We start from the raw sequence: 16,573 nt of genomic DNA, 5'->3' as shown, positions 1-16,573 counted from the left end.
TGAGCCGTACTGTATTGTACCCATTCTGCAATCTGTTAAATAAAGTTTTCATTCATTCATTCATTCATTCATTCATTCATTCATTCATTCATTCATTCATTCATTCATTCATTCATTCATTCATTCATCCCCCCCCCCCAGTAGAAGAATGTGAAAAAGGTGCTCTGGTAACAAGTTCTGCACAAATAACAATCTGTATAGACAAAAGCATTCCTCCAAGAGGTGTTAACTGTAGAAAAAACACATTTTTGGATCAATCTTGATTTAGTACCACCAGGCACCCGTAACAGGGCAGCAAAAGCCGTGAATGAAATCTACTGTAAGTACAGTTACTTTTTTATAATGTAAATAGCTCCGCCATTTTTCATCAGATTTAGACGCATTTTTTTTTACGTTCACAGAAAGGTAAAGAAACAAACTATATTGTATTTTATGGCAATAACTTTCAGGTTTGTTCGACCCGTGAGAGAAAATCATGGAAATACCGTCAGAACTTTCCGCAAAGAATATTTTCAGCAGCTTTCACAAGAGGCTGGTGTGAGCTGCGTAGTGTAGTTTTATGAAATGTTGTCCATTGAAAGCCCTGGGTCTCCTCTGTCTTAGGACTACAACGCTTTCATGACACGTTATTTCCTCGTGTCTAAATCATCCTGTTTCCACCGGAATGCGCAGAGATATTTATGAACTCATATTTCGCTAATAACAATTAAAATCATTGGTAAACTAACGTAGTGCTGAAAATATACACTTTGACTGCTGTTTTGATAGGGTTAGGGTCTTTACTCTTGGCTACATTTGAAAAGAAAATGCAACATTAATTCATACGGACAGTATTGATCTATTTATGACGTGATATTAATTCCGGCCCGTCCCGGGCTTAAGGGGTAAATGAGTTTGAATATGTCCTCCAGTTTGAAGATATCATTGGAGGACACTGCATCCTGCATTAAATACAGCTGAATGGAATGATGAAGATGAATGGATGATGAGTGCTGGTCCGGCTACCCTGCTTTTTGATATGATGACGATGAAGAAATAGCAATCCCCATCATTGCTTAACACAACACAAGGAATGAATGTTTGTATTTATATGCAAGATAAAGCAGCGATTTTGGGTGAAGTGCCCCTTTTAGACTCAGAATAGGTATTGGCAGTGAAAAGGTGCCATTGCTGCATGATCCCAGTTTCAGTTCATCATCTCATACCCACCCTATTTTCTTGATCCTCCAATCACAACTGTTGATTCCCTTGGACAAACAGTTGTGATTGGAGGATCAAGAAAGGAGGACAGAGTTTGAGATAGGTCAATTGGGCTGAAAACCTCTGATTCATTCATACAATTTTCTCCCAAAAGTTCCCTTGTGAACCTTAATAAATAATGTGGGTTCCAGATCCCTCACCTGGCATTCATGAAGCCATGAAACTGTGCCAGCTCCGGGGTAGAGCTAATGATGTCATTGATGAAGGCCGGATCGGTAGCGGGCTTTGCTGCCAAGTCAATCACGCTTCCCTCCGTGGTTACGGGATCTTCCAAAGAGGAGGGGCTAGGCAGTGGCTCAGGTGTTGGACTGGGTGGCTAAAAACAGAGTAGGAGGAGAGAACAGTAGCAGCTCCAGCTGGCTAAAATATCTGATCCAACATGTTAAATAAAGACGTAAAGTATAAATCAGCTTACCTTATCATTTACACTGGGGTCTGACAGGGTGTGGGTGGAGGAGGCAGTTTCAGAACCCCTGACACGCACATGGTTCCTGAAGCCAGTACACATAGGAATCCTTTAGAGCCTGCAGGATAATGAAAGACCCCCACCACCCCAATAACAGCCTGTTCCAGCTGCTGAGGTCAGGCAGACGCCTGCGAATACTAGAGACTAAGACGGAGAGGCTTAGGCTAAGCTTCTTCCCCCAGGCCATCAGAGCCTTGAACAATGAACATTGAGAGACACAGAAACTGAACTATCCACACACAAGTACATACACGACACGCACGCTGAGCACGCTCACACACTAGCAGCCACTTTAACACTCATGCCGCACACACGCACACTTATGGCCAGAGGAAAGGCCACTTAAAGTAGTATAACTTCAGGAACAGTGTATTGCACTACTAAAGCTAACTAGCATGTCCTATATGCTCTGTAAATACTAATGTACAGATACCGAGATGGCACACCATGTACCTGTTTATTGCACTGTTTTATTGGATTCTAGTAATATGTTGTACCACTGTATTTTTATTGGACTCTATTATATGTTGTACCACTGTATTGCACATCGTCGCGGGCAAGACCAGCCGCATTTCATTGTATACCTGTATACCGTGACAATTAAAACTCTTGAATCTTGAATCTTGAATCTTTAGAGTCTTTCCACCAAATAAACAGAATTTAGAAATATGAATGTTCTTTCTTTTTCATTTGTCACTCTGCTTTGTGTTTGCCCCAACATACGTATATGAAAATGTTGCACAATAACCCAATGCTTCTCAGTCCTTGTTCATCTGTACAGTAGTTAAAAACACATGTTGGAAACACAATTTTGTTGAAACTACTTGCTTGAGTGACATACCTACATTACAGTACAAGTACATTTGACCTATCCCAAACCCTGCCCTCTTTTCTTGATCCTCCAATCACAACTGTTGCTTTCCTCAGACAAACGAAGGCAGCAGTTGTGATTAGAGGATTAGAATAAGGGGGTGGGGCTTGATATGTGAGGGGAGGGGGGATGAACAACCTTAAAGGAGACTCTCTTTCAGAGTCCTTTCTCCTCTCCAGCAGCTCCCGATAAGTGACCACCAACTAGAAGAGAGAGTGTTTTGAAAGATGCAAAAAAGGAAGAAAAAGCGTTATTTTTCTATTTATTATTCTATAATACAGCGTTGAAGGTTGAAACAAAGGCTGTATACCAGCGATACTCAACCTCAGTGGCCCATGAGGTCATTTATCATATCACTTAACATTTCCGAAAACATATATTTGATTTGAACCCTCTGTAGATGAGCGTATCACTGTCTTTCGGAGGCTACCGCAAGCTCAGTTTTAAGGCTAGAGCAAAGATATAGTAAGTATCATCTGAAACTGGAGACCTTGAGGAATCTGGACTTGCCAGATTTTGGGAAGTTATTGGGAAAGTGATGTAATCCAAAATCACAACATTTTGACGAGGAAAGAAATCGGTAAGCCCAATTACAATGGGGTCTCTTGACCTCTCACCTTAAGATATTTGAATGTAAGTGGGCACATTGGAACCATAACAACCATATCCAATGTATGCTAGTTCCATGCAGTTAACACTTTCAATGCCCAAAACGTGATAAGACGTTTTATCAGCCCAATGCCTGAATGCCCACGACGACGATTAGCGTTTTATTTTTTTATTAGCGATCTGAATTCATATTTCATCAACCGAGTCTCCCGTTGGTATGCAGCCCCTGTAGGAGCTCAGATGTGAAAAAACCGCCCCCTATCGTCTCCCAGATGGTAATGCACCCTTTTGGAATGGACTCAATGAAAATGGATGAGAAAAGAAAAATCCAGAATCCACATTTTACTTCTCAGGCATGTAACCCGAGCCGATCGGATTCATTGTGGAGCCTCAGAACAGCGTGGAATACATATGTACAGTATGTAGCGTTGGATCAATAAAAGCGATCGCTTTTTGGAATGGCGATCAGGAATTGGAATGATCTTTTTGGAGAACATCTGATCTGAGGTAAGGAATCTATTTTACAAGTCTTGGGGTAATCAGAGTTGTATTCGCTGAGATCTCAGCGTTCGCCCTATGTGTGATGTGGCTGTTTGTGCGCGAACGCTTTGAGGAAGTCAGAGAATCGATTTTTCAGATCGCCTATATAGCGTGCATACGTACACATATACTATCGATAATCTAGCGTTTATTTGAAAACGATTCATAAATAGGCCGAAAAATGACAACGTTTTTGTGTATTCTAGAATATTCCAGTAAAGGGCGATTATCATGGAATATTTATATTTTCCTTGAAAACAAGGGCTTTTCAAAATGCTATAAAACGAAAATGAACCGATAAAAAAACAATCCGCTTCGACAATGTTGACTGGAAAACGAGTCATTGATAAGCGACAGGCAGATTAGACACATAGCCATAATTTAAAACATAGATTAGGCATTATTAACGCTAACATTGAAGTGGATGGTGGGCTTTCAAGCGGTAAATCAAGATTAAGCTTGGGCTCTGAAAGTGTTAAGGGTCAAAACCATGCAGTTTTGTACAAAGATGTGATTTTCATTTCCTATAAAGCTGAGACTGCAATTTAAATACCCTTGTTTATATACAGAACCACAGAATCACCATAAAGTCCCAATTTGGGTCTAAAGAAATATGCAGCACAATAACAAGCATGCATACAGACCCCCGTGTCTATGCTCTGCCCCCCAGACATACAATACATTTTGTGCTGGCCGTCCTGCAAATAAAGTTGAGAGGTTCCCACAGACATTGTTAAATGAAATTCAAGGACTTTCAAGTACTTTTCTAAGCACTATTTTCCATTTTAAAGTGCTTGATTTTTGTAAAAAGAAATAGTCCAGGCCTGGAATTCCTTGAAAACAGCCCATTTCTTTTAACAAGGTGCTTAAAAAGTCATTGAAATTCAAATCAACCATTCGCATTGAAAGTGTTGTTCATCCATGATAAAATAGTTCCGTTTAATATAAAGTGTAACTAATTGTCAGAAAGAAAGCCATACATTTTGGATCAAATTTTCTTTTCAATAAAAAACGGCATTTAAATGTGAATTGTATCCTTTTTAAATGCCCTTTTAAGCACTTCAAGCGATATACAAGCGAACCCCGTGTATACTAATGAAGCGGCACTGAGAGGCGTGCCGTCTGACCTTGTTGTGAGTGTGTCTCAGTGTACTCAGCTCTCTGCTCAGCCCGGCCTTCTGCTCCTCCAAGGCCACCACTGCAGGAGACACAACAGATGTGATCAGTAGTCGATCGCTCTCAGTGACAGCCTTGGTAGGGTGGGGCGATGTGTCCAAAATATTATATCACAGAATCTTCTTAGTTTTGACAGTATAACGGTATTTGACCATACAAATTACAATGTGATGAATTTTTTTTATGTCTTTATCTTGTAATACAATTGTCATAGTGCTGCTTCGTTCAAAATAGTATATTCATTTTTATATATATATATATAAATACTTTTTCTTAAAAATATACAGTATGTTGTGGGAACGCAAGAAAGGATGAAACGGGAGACGGTAGTCGAGTCTTTCCTTTTACTTCCCAACATAAATTACATACATCCAACAGAGTGCAGAGACGTTAACGTTACTACTAGAAAGTGACAGCAGCCAGCTGACAGCTGACATAATATAGGTTACCAAATACCCACCCCGTTCCCAGAATCCCCAGGCTTAAAGGAGCACTCACTCCGCTGCTCAAGTCCAGTGAATGTCTGCACCAAATGTGCGTGATAAGTGAGTCACTACACAGGCCCCCCCATAATTCACAATAACCCCCCAAAAGATCATCCACAGTCAACGAGGCGGGGGGCGGATCAGGTGCCCAAAACGACTCCGTATCACCCGTGCAGGGGTAGAGGTGGGGATTGGGGCATGTGGGGGGGATTCAGGAGATATGAGGTGACGAGAGGGAAAAGCAGTTGGCAGGGGCCGGGCAGGGGGTCGTCCACGCCGCGGGGGCCGGGCCAGTTCAACTGGCCTGTCTAGGTCCAAATGGGCAGGCTTGAGCCGGTCGACCAATACCCGCTCTGACCTTCCTCCAATGTCCACCATGAAGTTCTTAGGCCCGCCTCCAGGACGCGAAAAGGGCCGTCGTAAGGGGGCTGCAGTGGGGTACGGTGGCTGTCATGGCGAATGAAAACATACCTGGCTGACTGCAGATCCCTAGGCATGTAGGACTGCGGGAGGCAGTGCTGGGAAGTTGGGACTGGGGTGAAGGCACCGGCACCATCCCTGAGCACAGTCCGAGATGAGGTGACCGACCAGGGAGCCTCGGCATCCGGGAGAAACTCCCCCGGGACTCGCAGCGGCTGTCCGTACACCAGCTCAGCAGGCCAAGCATGACCCAGGGAAGCCGGTCGACCCAGTTGCCGTCCGTAAGGCTGGCCCGCAGAGCAGCCTTCATAGATCGGTGAAACCGTTCACACAAGCCGTTGCCCTGTGGGTTGTAGGCTGTGGTGCGGTGGAGCTTCACTCCCAGGCCCTCGGCGACTGCAGTCCAGAGCCCGGACGTAAACTGTGGGCCCCGGTCGGATGTGAGATCAGATGGTGTGCCAAAACGGGCTACCCAGGACCCAATGAACGCCCGGGCCACCTGGGCGGATGTGGTCGATGCCAGCGGGACCACCTCCGGCCACCTAGTGGTTCTGTCCACCATGGTGAGGAGGTGAGTGAACCCGTGGGAGGGGGGCAGGGGACCCACCAGGTCCACATTGACATGGTCAAAGCGCCTCTCCGGCACGAGAAACGGTGCCCATTTTTAAAGCTTGATTTCCTAATACAGAGGAGGTATTATTTAGAACATTGGTTGCAAGGTTAATTGATAGACAATGGAGAGCAGCTTCAGGCATTAGATGTTATTTCAAGCATACGCTAAATACATTACATTGACCATAAAAGCATGCCGTGATAACGATTTAGACATGTAACTTTATCCATGAGGCGTTTTCCAACAATAGTATGGCTGACTATTTAAAAACGGTTGAATTTCAAATTGGACGTCTAAGCTCGAACATGGTGCCTGTCAGAGCCATTTGTTTTGGATATATTAGGATATTGTTTTTAGTTCAGGCAACAGTTCCAAAATAGGAGTATGACACTCACACGAATAGTCAGTTTAATTAATACACCAGACGATCCCCAATAAGAGTCCTCTAATCAAAACCATGACTTGGGAACCACAGCTCCGTCTGGTAGTTAGAGCCACTGCTTCTTGATGCGTGTATGTGTGAAACTTGCTCTGTTCGTGGAGCAAAATGAAAGAGAAGGTTTTTTTACACTGTACTAAGTTAACTCTGTCTATTGTTTTAGTAGTAGTACAGGTTCAAAACTGTCAGGTATTGCACTGTTTGTGTATCAAACAAGAGGAACCGTCAGGTTTTAAAACTGTGTAGGACCCAGGCCTAGAACTGTACGCTGAAAAAGGGAACTGCACCCAAAGGGGAAGGTTTGCCCTGCGGGAGTTGTTTTGGGTTGGAGGGGTAGAACAGGAGGGAAGACTGTCATGTTTTTTTTACTGGGGATACCGAACAGAGGTCGAGACGGCTTTTGAACTGTTTAACAACATTTCAGAACAACGTTATTGCACTGTAGACGCTATGATTTGGATGAAAGAAATGTGATAACGAGCAAAATCTTTTAAAGCATGGTTGAGAAAAAGAGAAAAATAAGAGAAGGAGGGTGACAGATCAGACAGACTTCTATCGCGCTTTAGGGGTCGAGGAAAAGTTGTCACTAATGCAATTAGATAAGTCTTGTGGTAAAAGACTCCATAAAGGTGATGTTTTCAAGAATCTGGGGATTATTTGGTAGCAAATATATTTGTATAGGAGCCATTGTGTTTGTGAAATTGTTATTTGACTTCAAAGCAAAAGACTTTTCTACCCTTTAATTTTTTGTGCAGAGCTATTTGTTTTGGGTATATTAAGATATTGTTTTAGTGGTTTTTCTATAGTTTTCTCAATATTGGTACGTCCCAGATGTATTAGGGGGGGATTAGCCTCATGCCTTATAGACGGGGTGCGGGGGCCTACCACGAGATATATATATATATATATATATATATATATATATATATATATATATATATATATATATATATATATAGTTTGTCTGTACTATAAGGGTTTTTGCCAACGAGACTCTAAGAGACAGTTGTTTTTGTTGACTTAGGAAACTGCCCTGCTCGTTGGAGCTGAGTTGAGGGTATAGAATGTCCTAACTTCAAGCCTGGAGTGGACACCTTTCTGCCATTTTAGTGTGTAAAATGTTACCGGACAGCTTTTGATTTTTCTTTCCGTCTCTCTCTCGCTCTCTTTCTTTTGTGGATTCTCGGTGGGCGTGTCTCTCTTCCTTCTCCTGTGCCGGTCCGAATACCCCGCCGCTGCCCGAGAAGAGGACACCCTGCTATTGGGCGCAGAGGACCACTGACCACTGACCAAGTGCTGGCCCAGCTAATCTACTGAACCGGGGTTCCACTCTGCAGCTACAGCTAAGACACTGAGACAGTTCTCCTTGACCATCAGCCGGAGACAAAGATCTGTGAGACGGTTTCCAGCAGGCCTGTTCCATCAGTGGAACGAACCGAGGACCTGGTGGGGGAACCGACTACAGCTGACTACTGAGAAAGTGAGCTGACCCTATCTGCTCCAGATCTAGGAGGCAGAGGGCCTATCAGCTAGTGAACGCAAACACCCAGCTATGGGACGCTAAGACCATCAACCGACAGCTGACCCCAGCATTATAGTATCATTGGTCCAGAGATAAAGATCTAAGAGACAGTTTCCAGCAGGCTTTTGACCAGACTCCTTGAGCATCAGCCGATGACAAAGATCTAAGCCAGCAGGTCTAAGCCATTCACCGGACCGCTCCTTGCATCAGAGGGGAGGATCATCAGAACCGAGCCACGGCATACTGGAGCCATGGACTGCAGACGGGGGTGTTTGGACTGCAGACGGGGGGAGGAGGAAAGACCGCTCCGGGATTCTTCAAAAATGATGATTAGGCAAGTTTGAATCACACACATACAAATATTACAGTATTCCTCTCAGAAATATTAGGTAATAATATTTGTTCAGAATGAAGATGTTTTTGCAAATTGTAGGTTTGTTTTGTTTTTGCTGTCTCCCTGCTCTGAGGGAATAGCCTTGAGCCTTTCCTCTGCGGGGAGATTCCAAGCACTGTGCAGTTTGCAGTCACGTGTTTCTTGCTGTTAATCTGTTTTCGCTCTACTGAAAGAGTTTTGTGAGAATGTTTGTTTTGAATAAGTTTGTATGGGAAATTCTCTTTTTGCGAGATACTCTCCTGTTGTATACAGATATTACAGTATCATCTAAAAAATATTAGGTAATAATGTACTGAACTTTGTTCAGAATGAAGCATTTTTTGTAGTGTTTTTCCTGCAGTTGTCTCATAAGCAGAGACACAGTGTAATTTTGCAAGGTTGTTTTGGTTTGTGCTGTCTCTTTGGGAGTAGCAACCTTGAGTCTTTCCTCTACGAGGGGGAATTGGTATTATTTTTGTCAAGGTACTGTTTTTTTTTTTTTGTGATTCTGTCTTACAGCTGTACACCCTTGACCAAAGCAGAGATTGACAGAGGCTGGACACTGTACTCTGGGTCCTTCTCGACCATCTGATACATTGAACATTTGCAATGGGACTCGAACGTCATCACGACGCATCGCTCATCATGCCAACGTCCCTACTCATCTAGAGGGTGATCGACTGTCCGGAGGATAACGGTTATGTGTGGACTAAAGTCTCCCTCTAGTGACTGTTTGGAAATAATAAAAATAGTTTTTGATGTAGTAGAGTTATGATAATATTTTGGGTTGTCATTATGAAGTGATAATTAATTATCAAAGGGGGGAGTGTCGTGGAATATATTATCATGTCATTAGACAGCTTGACTGGTGCACTCTGACCAGCCATATAATGTGCTCAGATATGGCAGACGCACTACTGTCCCTTTAAATCTTTTTCTCTCTTAGCAAGGATTGTGTTTCTTCAGAGCCATAACCCAAGGTTATGGGAACAGTTAGACGAAGCTGTTTTCCTTCCAGGCTATAGCCATAATATAGCACTGATTCTTGAGAGTTGGGACAAAACATGTACTACATAGAAAAGTCTAATTTATATAAGAAATTAAGAAATTCATAATGATTGACATACTCACAAAGTTACATCTAAAGGTATTGTGTATACTGATGTTATGTTTTAGCACATATATTTGTTTTTTGGGGGATATTTGTTTAAATGTATAATCTGTGGTTAGAAGCTCCCATGTTAATTATCTTGTCCTCAGCAAGGGGTCACATTATTTGAAAAAAGCTTGAAAGACCTCTCCACTTGTGAAAACATACATATCAAATCAAAGATAAGGGTTATACATGTATAAAACAATGCATGCCATGAAACTCAAATAATATTGTCCATAGAAATCTACCTATCAAAGTTGTGTCCTCAGTTTATGTCAACTCTGTCAGACCTTTTCATAAACCTAATTAAATCAGGCAATAGCATGGCCAGCTCTATCCCTGAGGACCCCTTTTCCTTCCCCTGAATGTGGTGAATGCAACACATGGTCTGGTAAGTTTTACACTTTTTGATATTTTAGACAAACAACGTCAATATTCCGATGGTCACAGCTGGAACATGTCAACACCGTCTCTCCGTTATTATACTTTTAAAAAACAATAGTGGATTGAATTCAAGTGTTTCAGTGAGATTATTAAGACAGCTAGCAACTGCCAAACAACTAGCTAGCTGTACTGCACAATACAGGCTTGGAGGGAAAATGTGTGCCCTTTTGTCAACTGTCAGACGTCAACTCCATCAGATTTTGTGTCTGACGGAGTTGACGTGTAAGCTGACGGAGTTGACATCAATAACCTCATAATATGCTATTATTATACTATTTCTGAACATGGTATTTTGTATTTTTGTATTTATTGGTTTAAAATACAGAGACAGTGCATATTAAGGAACATTTGACTGTAAATATGCCAGTTTAGCCAAGTTGGCTAATTTTCAACTGTAGTCTCTGGGGCAGGTGACATGAGCACAACAATAATTAAAACATAGTACAATAATTAAAACACGGTAGGAATCAGTATAGGTTACAATACACTAAAATACATACAAATAAATACATTAAAATACAACCCCTCAGTTAAAAAACATAGTACAGTAATTAAAACACAGTAGGAATCAGTATAGGTTACAATACACTAAAATACATACAAATAAATACATTAAAATACAACCCCTCAGTTAAAATGGTCGCACACTTGACCATCTCTCAACCATGATTTTAAGTTAGTTTTAAATGAGATGTAACTTTGATACTCCCTGAGCCCTGTTGGCAGACTGTTCCAGGTGTGGGCTGCTCTCACGGAAAAGGCTGTCTGACTAAAAGCAGACCTCCTGTTTGGGACTACACAGTCCCCTCTGACTACAGACCTGGTATATCTATCAGCAGATGCTTTCTGTTTTATGAAAGTACAGAGGGGGGAGGAGCCAAGCCATGTAGGATTTTATAGGTAAGGCAGGCATCTTTGAATTTGACAAGATTGTCCCAGCTCAGTAGGTTCTGGTTTACTATGCTATAACAATGGTGGTGGCTGTTTGTTTTCCTGTCCAGAACTTTCACAGCCTGATGGTAAACTACCTGTACAGATCGTAATGTTGTACAGGAGGCTTGTGTCCAGCTAGTCAGACAGTATGTTAAGTGTGACATAATAATGGCATTAAAATACAGTGCTGCTGCTTTTGTTGACAGAGAGTTTCTGATGTGACGGAAGTTTGATAAGTGAAACTTTGCATTGTTTACTACCGATTTGATTTGTTTTTTAAATGTAAGGTTGGAGTCCATTTTTATCCCAAGGTATTTATATTCGGATACAACTGTCAACCTTTCTCCTCTGACATAGACATCAGGTGAGACAGTATTCATCAGCCTCTTTGTAAAAAAACATGCAAACAGTCTTTTTGGTGTTTAAATGCAGACATGATAAAGGATTTAAATGTTATTTCAGAGTTTTATCTGCACAGAAGTGTGCATATAATAGCATGAATTACAATACACTTCTGACTTTTAGAGCATGGGCAGGCTGTGGTCTGCTTATTGAATAATTGTCTTACTTTCCCAGCACATGTGTTAATAAATAAATATAAATATATCACTTGTCTACGTTGATTGATTGATTGATGTAAAATATGGTGCAGTGTGTAGTTTTCACTACCAAACATCTACACTCTTGCCTCTTATAGAGCGGGGAAAGAGTTCCATGTTGCCCTTTCATATCCCAGAAGGGATACAAGACAGAAGAAAAGTTATTCTGGTTACTGTTTACTTAGATCATCAGAGCAAAGGTGCACAGTGGTAAACTGTGGATATTTCATCTTAATATCTTTATAATAATTCTTAATATAGGACTGGTTCATGCGTGTCTAGATTGCTGCATCATCCTTTCTCTGACTTTCCATCCATAGTGTAATACATTATGGTATGGAGTGATCAACAGGATAATTCTTTGCTAGTCAGTTGTCACAATCTTATCAGTTGTAATATAGCCTAGGATTATTGGAATGACTGTCTTCTTGAATTTTCTCCCACTGCTTCCACTGAACATGGATTGTCTGCACAAGCCAGTGTGAAGATGTTTGCAACATCTAGTTGTAGAAACTACGCACTGCAGCTTTAACGTCAATCAATCAATCATGTTTAGTAAATAGACACCTGATTTTATAGTCTTATTCTAATACATTTTCATGACTTTTGTATTATAGGAAAGCATGGCTAGACAAAAATTGTCAGTTGAGGAGCGAAGGAGAAGAAATAGAGAGTACCAATGAAAGAGAAGAGAAAAATTACACAGTGACGAAGAGAGCAAACATGCCATGCAAGAGCAGGAAAGACAAAGGTGGAAGAAGAGGGTTCAAGACAAAAAAGTAATAGAAATAGACAAGCTGGGAGAGGTATCGGAGAAAATATTGGAGAGAGGTCCAGAAAAGGTGCAGATAGAAAAGGTCCTGTGAAGGTGCGGTGCTGGAGGCAGACACCCCCCCCAGATCAGGATATTCTAGATAACAATGCCAGACAGCGCAGAGAGTCTCTCAGACAGGAACAGAAACAAAGTAAAATGCGAAAAAGGCATTCAAGAGAAATACAAACTTTAAAAGAGAAGATTACAAATGTAACAAAGCAACAAAACAACCTGAGAAAAACAATAATGTGCTGAAAAAAGGCTACAAATACATCACCACTGGACTCTCCAGGCACGGAAACAAAGAATATGCTATCAGGAAGCAAAGTAAAGAATCAGAAAATCCAAAAGGCCCTGCTATTCCACCACATCCTCAGAAGAGAGCTGAAGACAAACAAACAAACTCCTGGCCCACGGCGCCAAAAACCAGCACTGAGTGTGTCATCAGGCACGATTCTTAAAAAGTATCGTCTTCTTCAACAAATTAAAGACTTAGGGCTAACCTACAAGTTAATGAGAGAAAGGGAGCATCCTCAGAAAAAGCCAACATTCATACAGGGTATAACACAAGACTGTCCAGGATTTCTTCCTGAACTCTGCACGTGTGACGATGTGTGACGATGGATAGTGCTAATGATGGCTTTGTCATTATAAATGATTTCCCATATCTTTTAAAATCTTCGAAAGGGGATGGGTACATTTGGAAATTTTGCAATACAAAATTATGTAGGTTAGAGTTATCCTATCCCAAAAATGTATTTAAATTCCCCATTAAGAAACACATCATTTAGACACCTTGCATGTTAGGATTTCCTTCAGATTCATGTTGGCATCCATGTATGGCGAAGGCCCGGACGCGTCTATTCTTTCCCCACTACATTTCCAGTTCCGTGTGCACATTCTGCGATCTGATTGGCCACCGAAGGTTCCGGGTGCGATCTGATTGGCCACTGATGTTTCTGGTCATGTGACATGTGCGCCCAATCGCGTGACGCGCCCATTTCCGCCTCGAGCATCTGCAAACTACCTAACGTCTAGTTTATCACTGGTTAAGCTTAGGCGACTCTTTCGAAGTTGGTTAAGGTTAGAGTTTGGAATCAGGGCTGGCGTTCTATCGCCCTGCTCTAAGACAAACTCTAACCTTAACCAACTTCGAAAGAGTGCCTAAGCTTAACCGGTGAAAGAACTTGCCGTCACACGATTGGCGCGACCAGAAACGTCAGTGGCCAATCAGAGCGCAAAACGCGAACGCGGAACTGGAAATGTAGTGGGGAAAGAATTCAGGCGGCCCGGACTGGCCATCGGGAGCTCCGTCTGTCTGTCACACACACACAAAGGGAGCTGCATGTGATTGGTGGAGGCGGGACCAGGCCATACAACTGATTGACAGTGGAGATGGCAAATGGAATGGCAGATGGCACTTCTGCAAAATGACAGGGAGAGACAGCGAAAGACAAAAAATTTCAAGCATAACCTGCGCTTGAAAATGGACAATGAAAAAAGAGGAAGGGTGGAGCAGAGAGGGAAAGAGAGAAAAATACATACTGCTTACTGCTTGTATTTCACATAACAGTCAGATGGAAATTACTGGAAATGAAATGTTTCAACACTTCAACAGTGAAAAAAAGAGGAAGCATGGAGCAGAGAGGGAGATAAAAAAATAATAAAAAAGGCCCTTGCAGGAGATGCCGCTAAATGTGGCAACATTGACCAAATGTTTTCTTGCACCACGGGACCACCAGGTTAGTCAGTGATAAAAATAAACATGCTAGCTAGCTAACATAGCTAACGTTGCCATGCATCATCATCATCCCCTGTCACTTTTCTTTTCCATAAATCTTTTATTCAACTTCAGTCCTGATCATAACCATTTTTCTTTTTCATTTTTCTTGTAATGTCAGATTAAAATGAAATACTCTCACTTTGTTGTTAAGTCTGACATTACAAAAATAAAAAATCCATCAAAATCAGTGTTGTTGCTAATCATTGACACATAATGATTATAACAATTATTAGCCTGTAATAATCCCCCCCAGAAAAATCCACTTTGCATTTGATATATTGAAAATATTTAAATTTGTGTGTTTTTTTAACAATAATTTGTGATGCCATCACAAACAATGGCATGTAAAGGGTAAACATTTGAAAAGTCCTGCACCAGCATGCAGGGAATTAAGTCTTTAAAATTCATGTTTGCACAAAAGTATGGCCCGCCCTAATATGATGACCACTGGTGGCTAGACAAGACCATCGATGTGGATACTGATCAACAAGATGTGAAAGTGGAATTTCTGCATCCCCCTGGTCCAACAGAAAAGGTTCGGTTTCTGCCCAGTTCAAGACATGATAGTGAAACTAATCGGAAATGCAGAAGGAAACGAAGAGGAGAAGTGCAGGGTGAGAAAGTGGAGATCAGGAAGAAAACAGGGACGAGAAGAAGGGGTCCTGGTCTCCATTACTGTTTTTGTTGTTCGAAACAGTGCATTTCGTAATAGTTGGAAACGGTGTATGTAAAGTTTGTTGTTATTACAATTGAGTTAACAAAATGTTCAGTATAAGACAAGGAGTTATTAGTTCTTATCATTGTCACTTCCATCTGTTTAAAAAATGCATGTGTTCATTTATCAGAGATGCATATACAATTTTGTCAACTCCGTCAGTTTCTCGTCAACACTGTCAGATCTTTGTCAACACCGTCAGATGTTTGTTTTTGTTAATTTTGTGGAAAATACAAATTCCGTCTTCAGTTTATGTTGTTTAAGTAATAAAGGAGCATCAGATCTTCATCCCCTTGTCTTATTTACTTAATGATCTTTTTTATCATATAAAAGTTTAAAACAAAGTTTGAAAATGCAAATATTTCTAAATCTGGGTTTTCAGAATAGTGTGAAATTACACCTGAGGTTTATATATTATATTTGATTGCATACCAGAGTAACTAAACACGATTACAACATACTTCAGAACTTTAGATTCTTGTTGGACTGGAATAATTAGAATTATATACTTTTTGTGTGTCTGACGGAGTTAAAACAAATCAAGTTTCAAAGGGAAACATGTGAATTTGTTGGAAATGTAGAGCCTGCACCTTTACATGGTTAAATAGCTCAGACCTTTCTCTACATCAATATACAACTCTAATCAATATAGTGTGCATTCTCAAAATATAATATTAAAAAGTGTTTTGTCCCGACTCTCAAGAATCAGTGATAGTCGTATTATTAATTTCTCTAACCAGCCATTTTGTTTCTTCTACGTCATTTTCATGTATTTAATTGTATGTCTGGCTCTTTGTCATTTTATGGTCAGACGCTTGTGTGTGAACATTGTTGTCTCTGATTGTAAACTGATCTTTCATTTGTGGCCACGGATGAAATAAACGTTCCTATTATTATTAATAATGACTCAGAATCATTAATGTAAACAACTCATCGTTTTGTCCCTTTAATATTTCCCATTACAGGTGTGACGGTGTATCTTTGCACGCTGGCACGCCACGCAGGAGCCGGCCCAGGCTGCAATGTCCTTCCTGAGGCCATGCCAGACGAATTTAGCACCGACCAGCTTAGTTGACGCCTTCACCCCCGGGTGCGACAGGACATGGATGGCTTCGAATACCTGCCGCCGCTAGCCAGCGGGAACCATCGGACGGGGCTGACTGGTGGAGACGTCACAGAGGAGCGTGGTGTTGGCAATACCAAACTGCACATCCTCTAACCTTAGCCCAGTGTTGGCTGTTCGGTAGGCCTGCATGTCCTTGTCAGTGGCCTGGTCGGCAGCCATGGCAGCGTAGTCCAGTCCCAAGTGGACGGCCCCCACCACCGTCCGGGAGAGGCAGTCAGCGACGTAGTAGTCC

General features: G+C 41.5%; 1 protein-coding gene across 1 annotated transcript in view; it reads right to left on the bottom strand.

The window, feature by feature from the left end:
- Positions 1 to 16,573, bottom strand: part of LOC311245739 (C-Jun-amino-terminal kinase-interacting protein 4) — a 96,051-nt gene that overhangs the window by 47,920 nt on the left and 31,558 nt on the right. The window contains exons 5-8 of the mRNA XM_084335703.1: positions 4,874 to 4,944; positions 2,736 to 2,800; positions 1,676 to 1,751; positions 1,401 to 1,576 (exon numbers count right to left, since the gene is read on the bottom strand). Of these exons, the coding sequence (XP_084191829.1) occupies positions 1,401 to 1,576; positions 1,676 to 1,751; positions 2,736 to 2,800; positions 4,874 to 4,944 (388 nt within the window). The remainder of the gene's footprint in view (positions 1 to 1,400; positions 1,577 to 1,675; positions 1,752 to 2,735; positions 2,801 to 4,873; positions 4,945 to 16,573) is intronic.

The sequence above is a fragment of the Notolepis coatsorum genome, assembly GCF_963971535.1.
Source record: "Notolepis coatsorum genome assembly, chromosome: 19".
Lineage (NCBI taxonomy): Eukaryota > Metazoa > Chordata > Actinopteri > Aulopiformes > Paralepididae > Notolepis > Notolepis coatsorum.
This window is presented reverse-complemented; position numbering and strand designations above follow the sequence as displayed.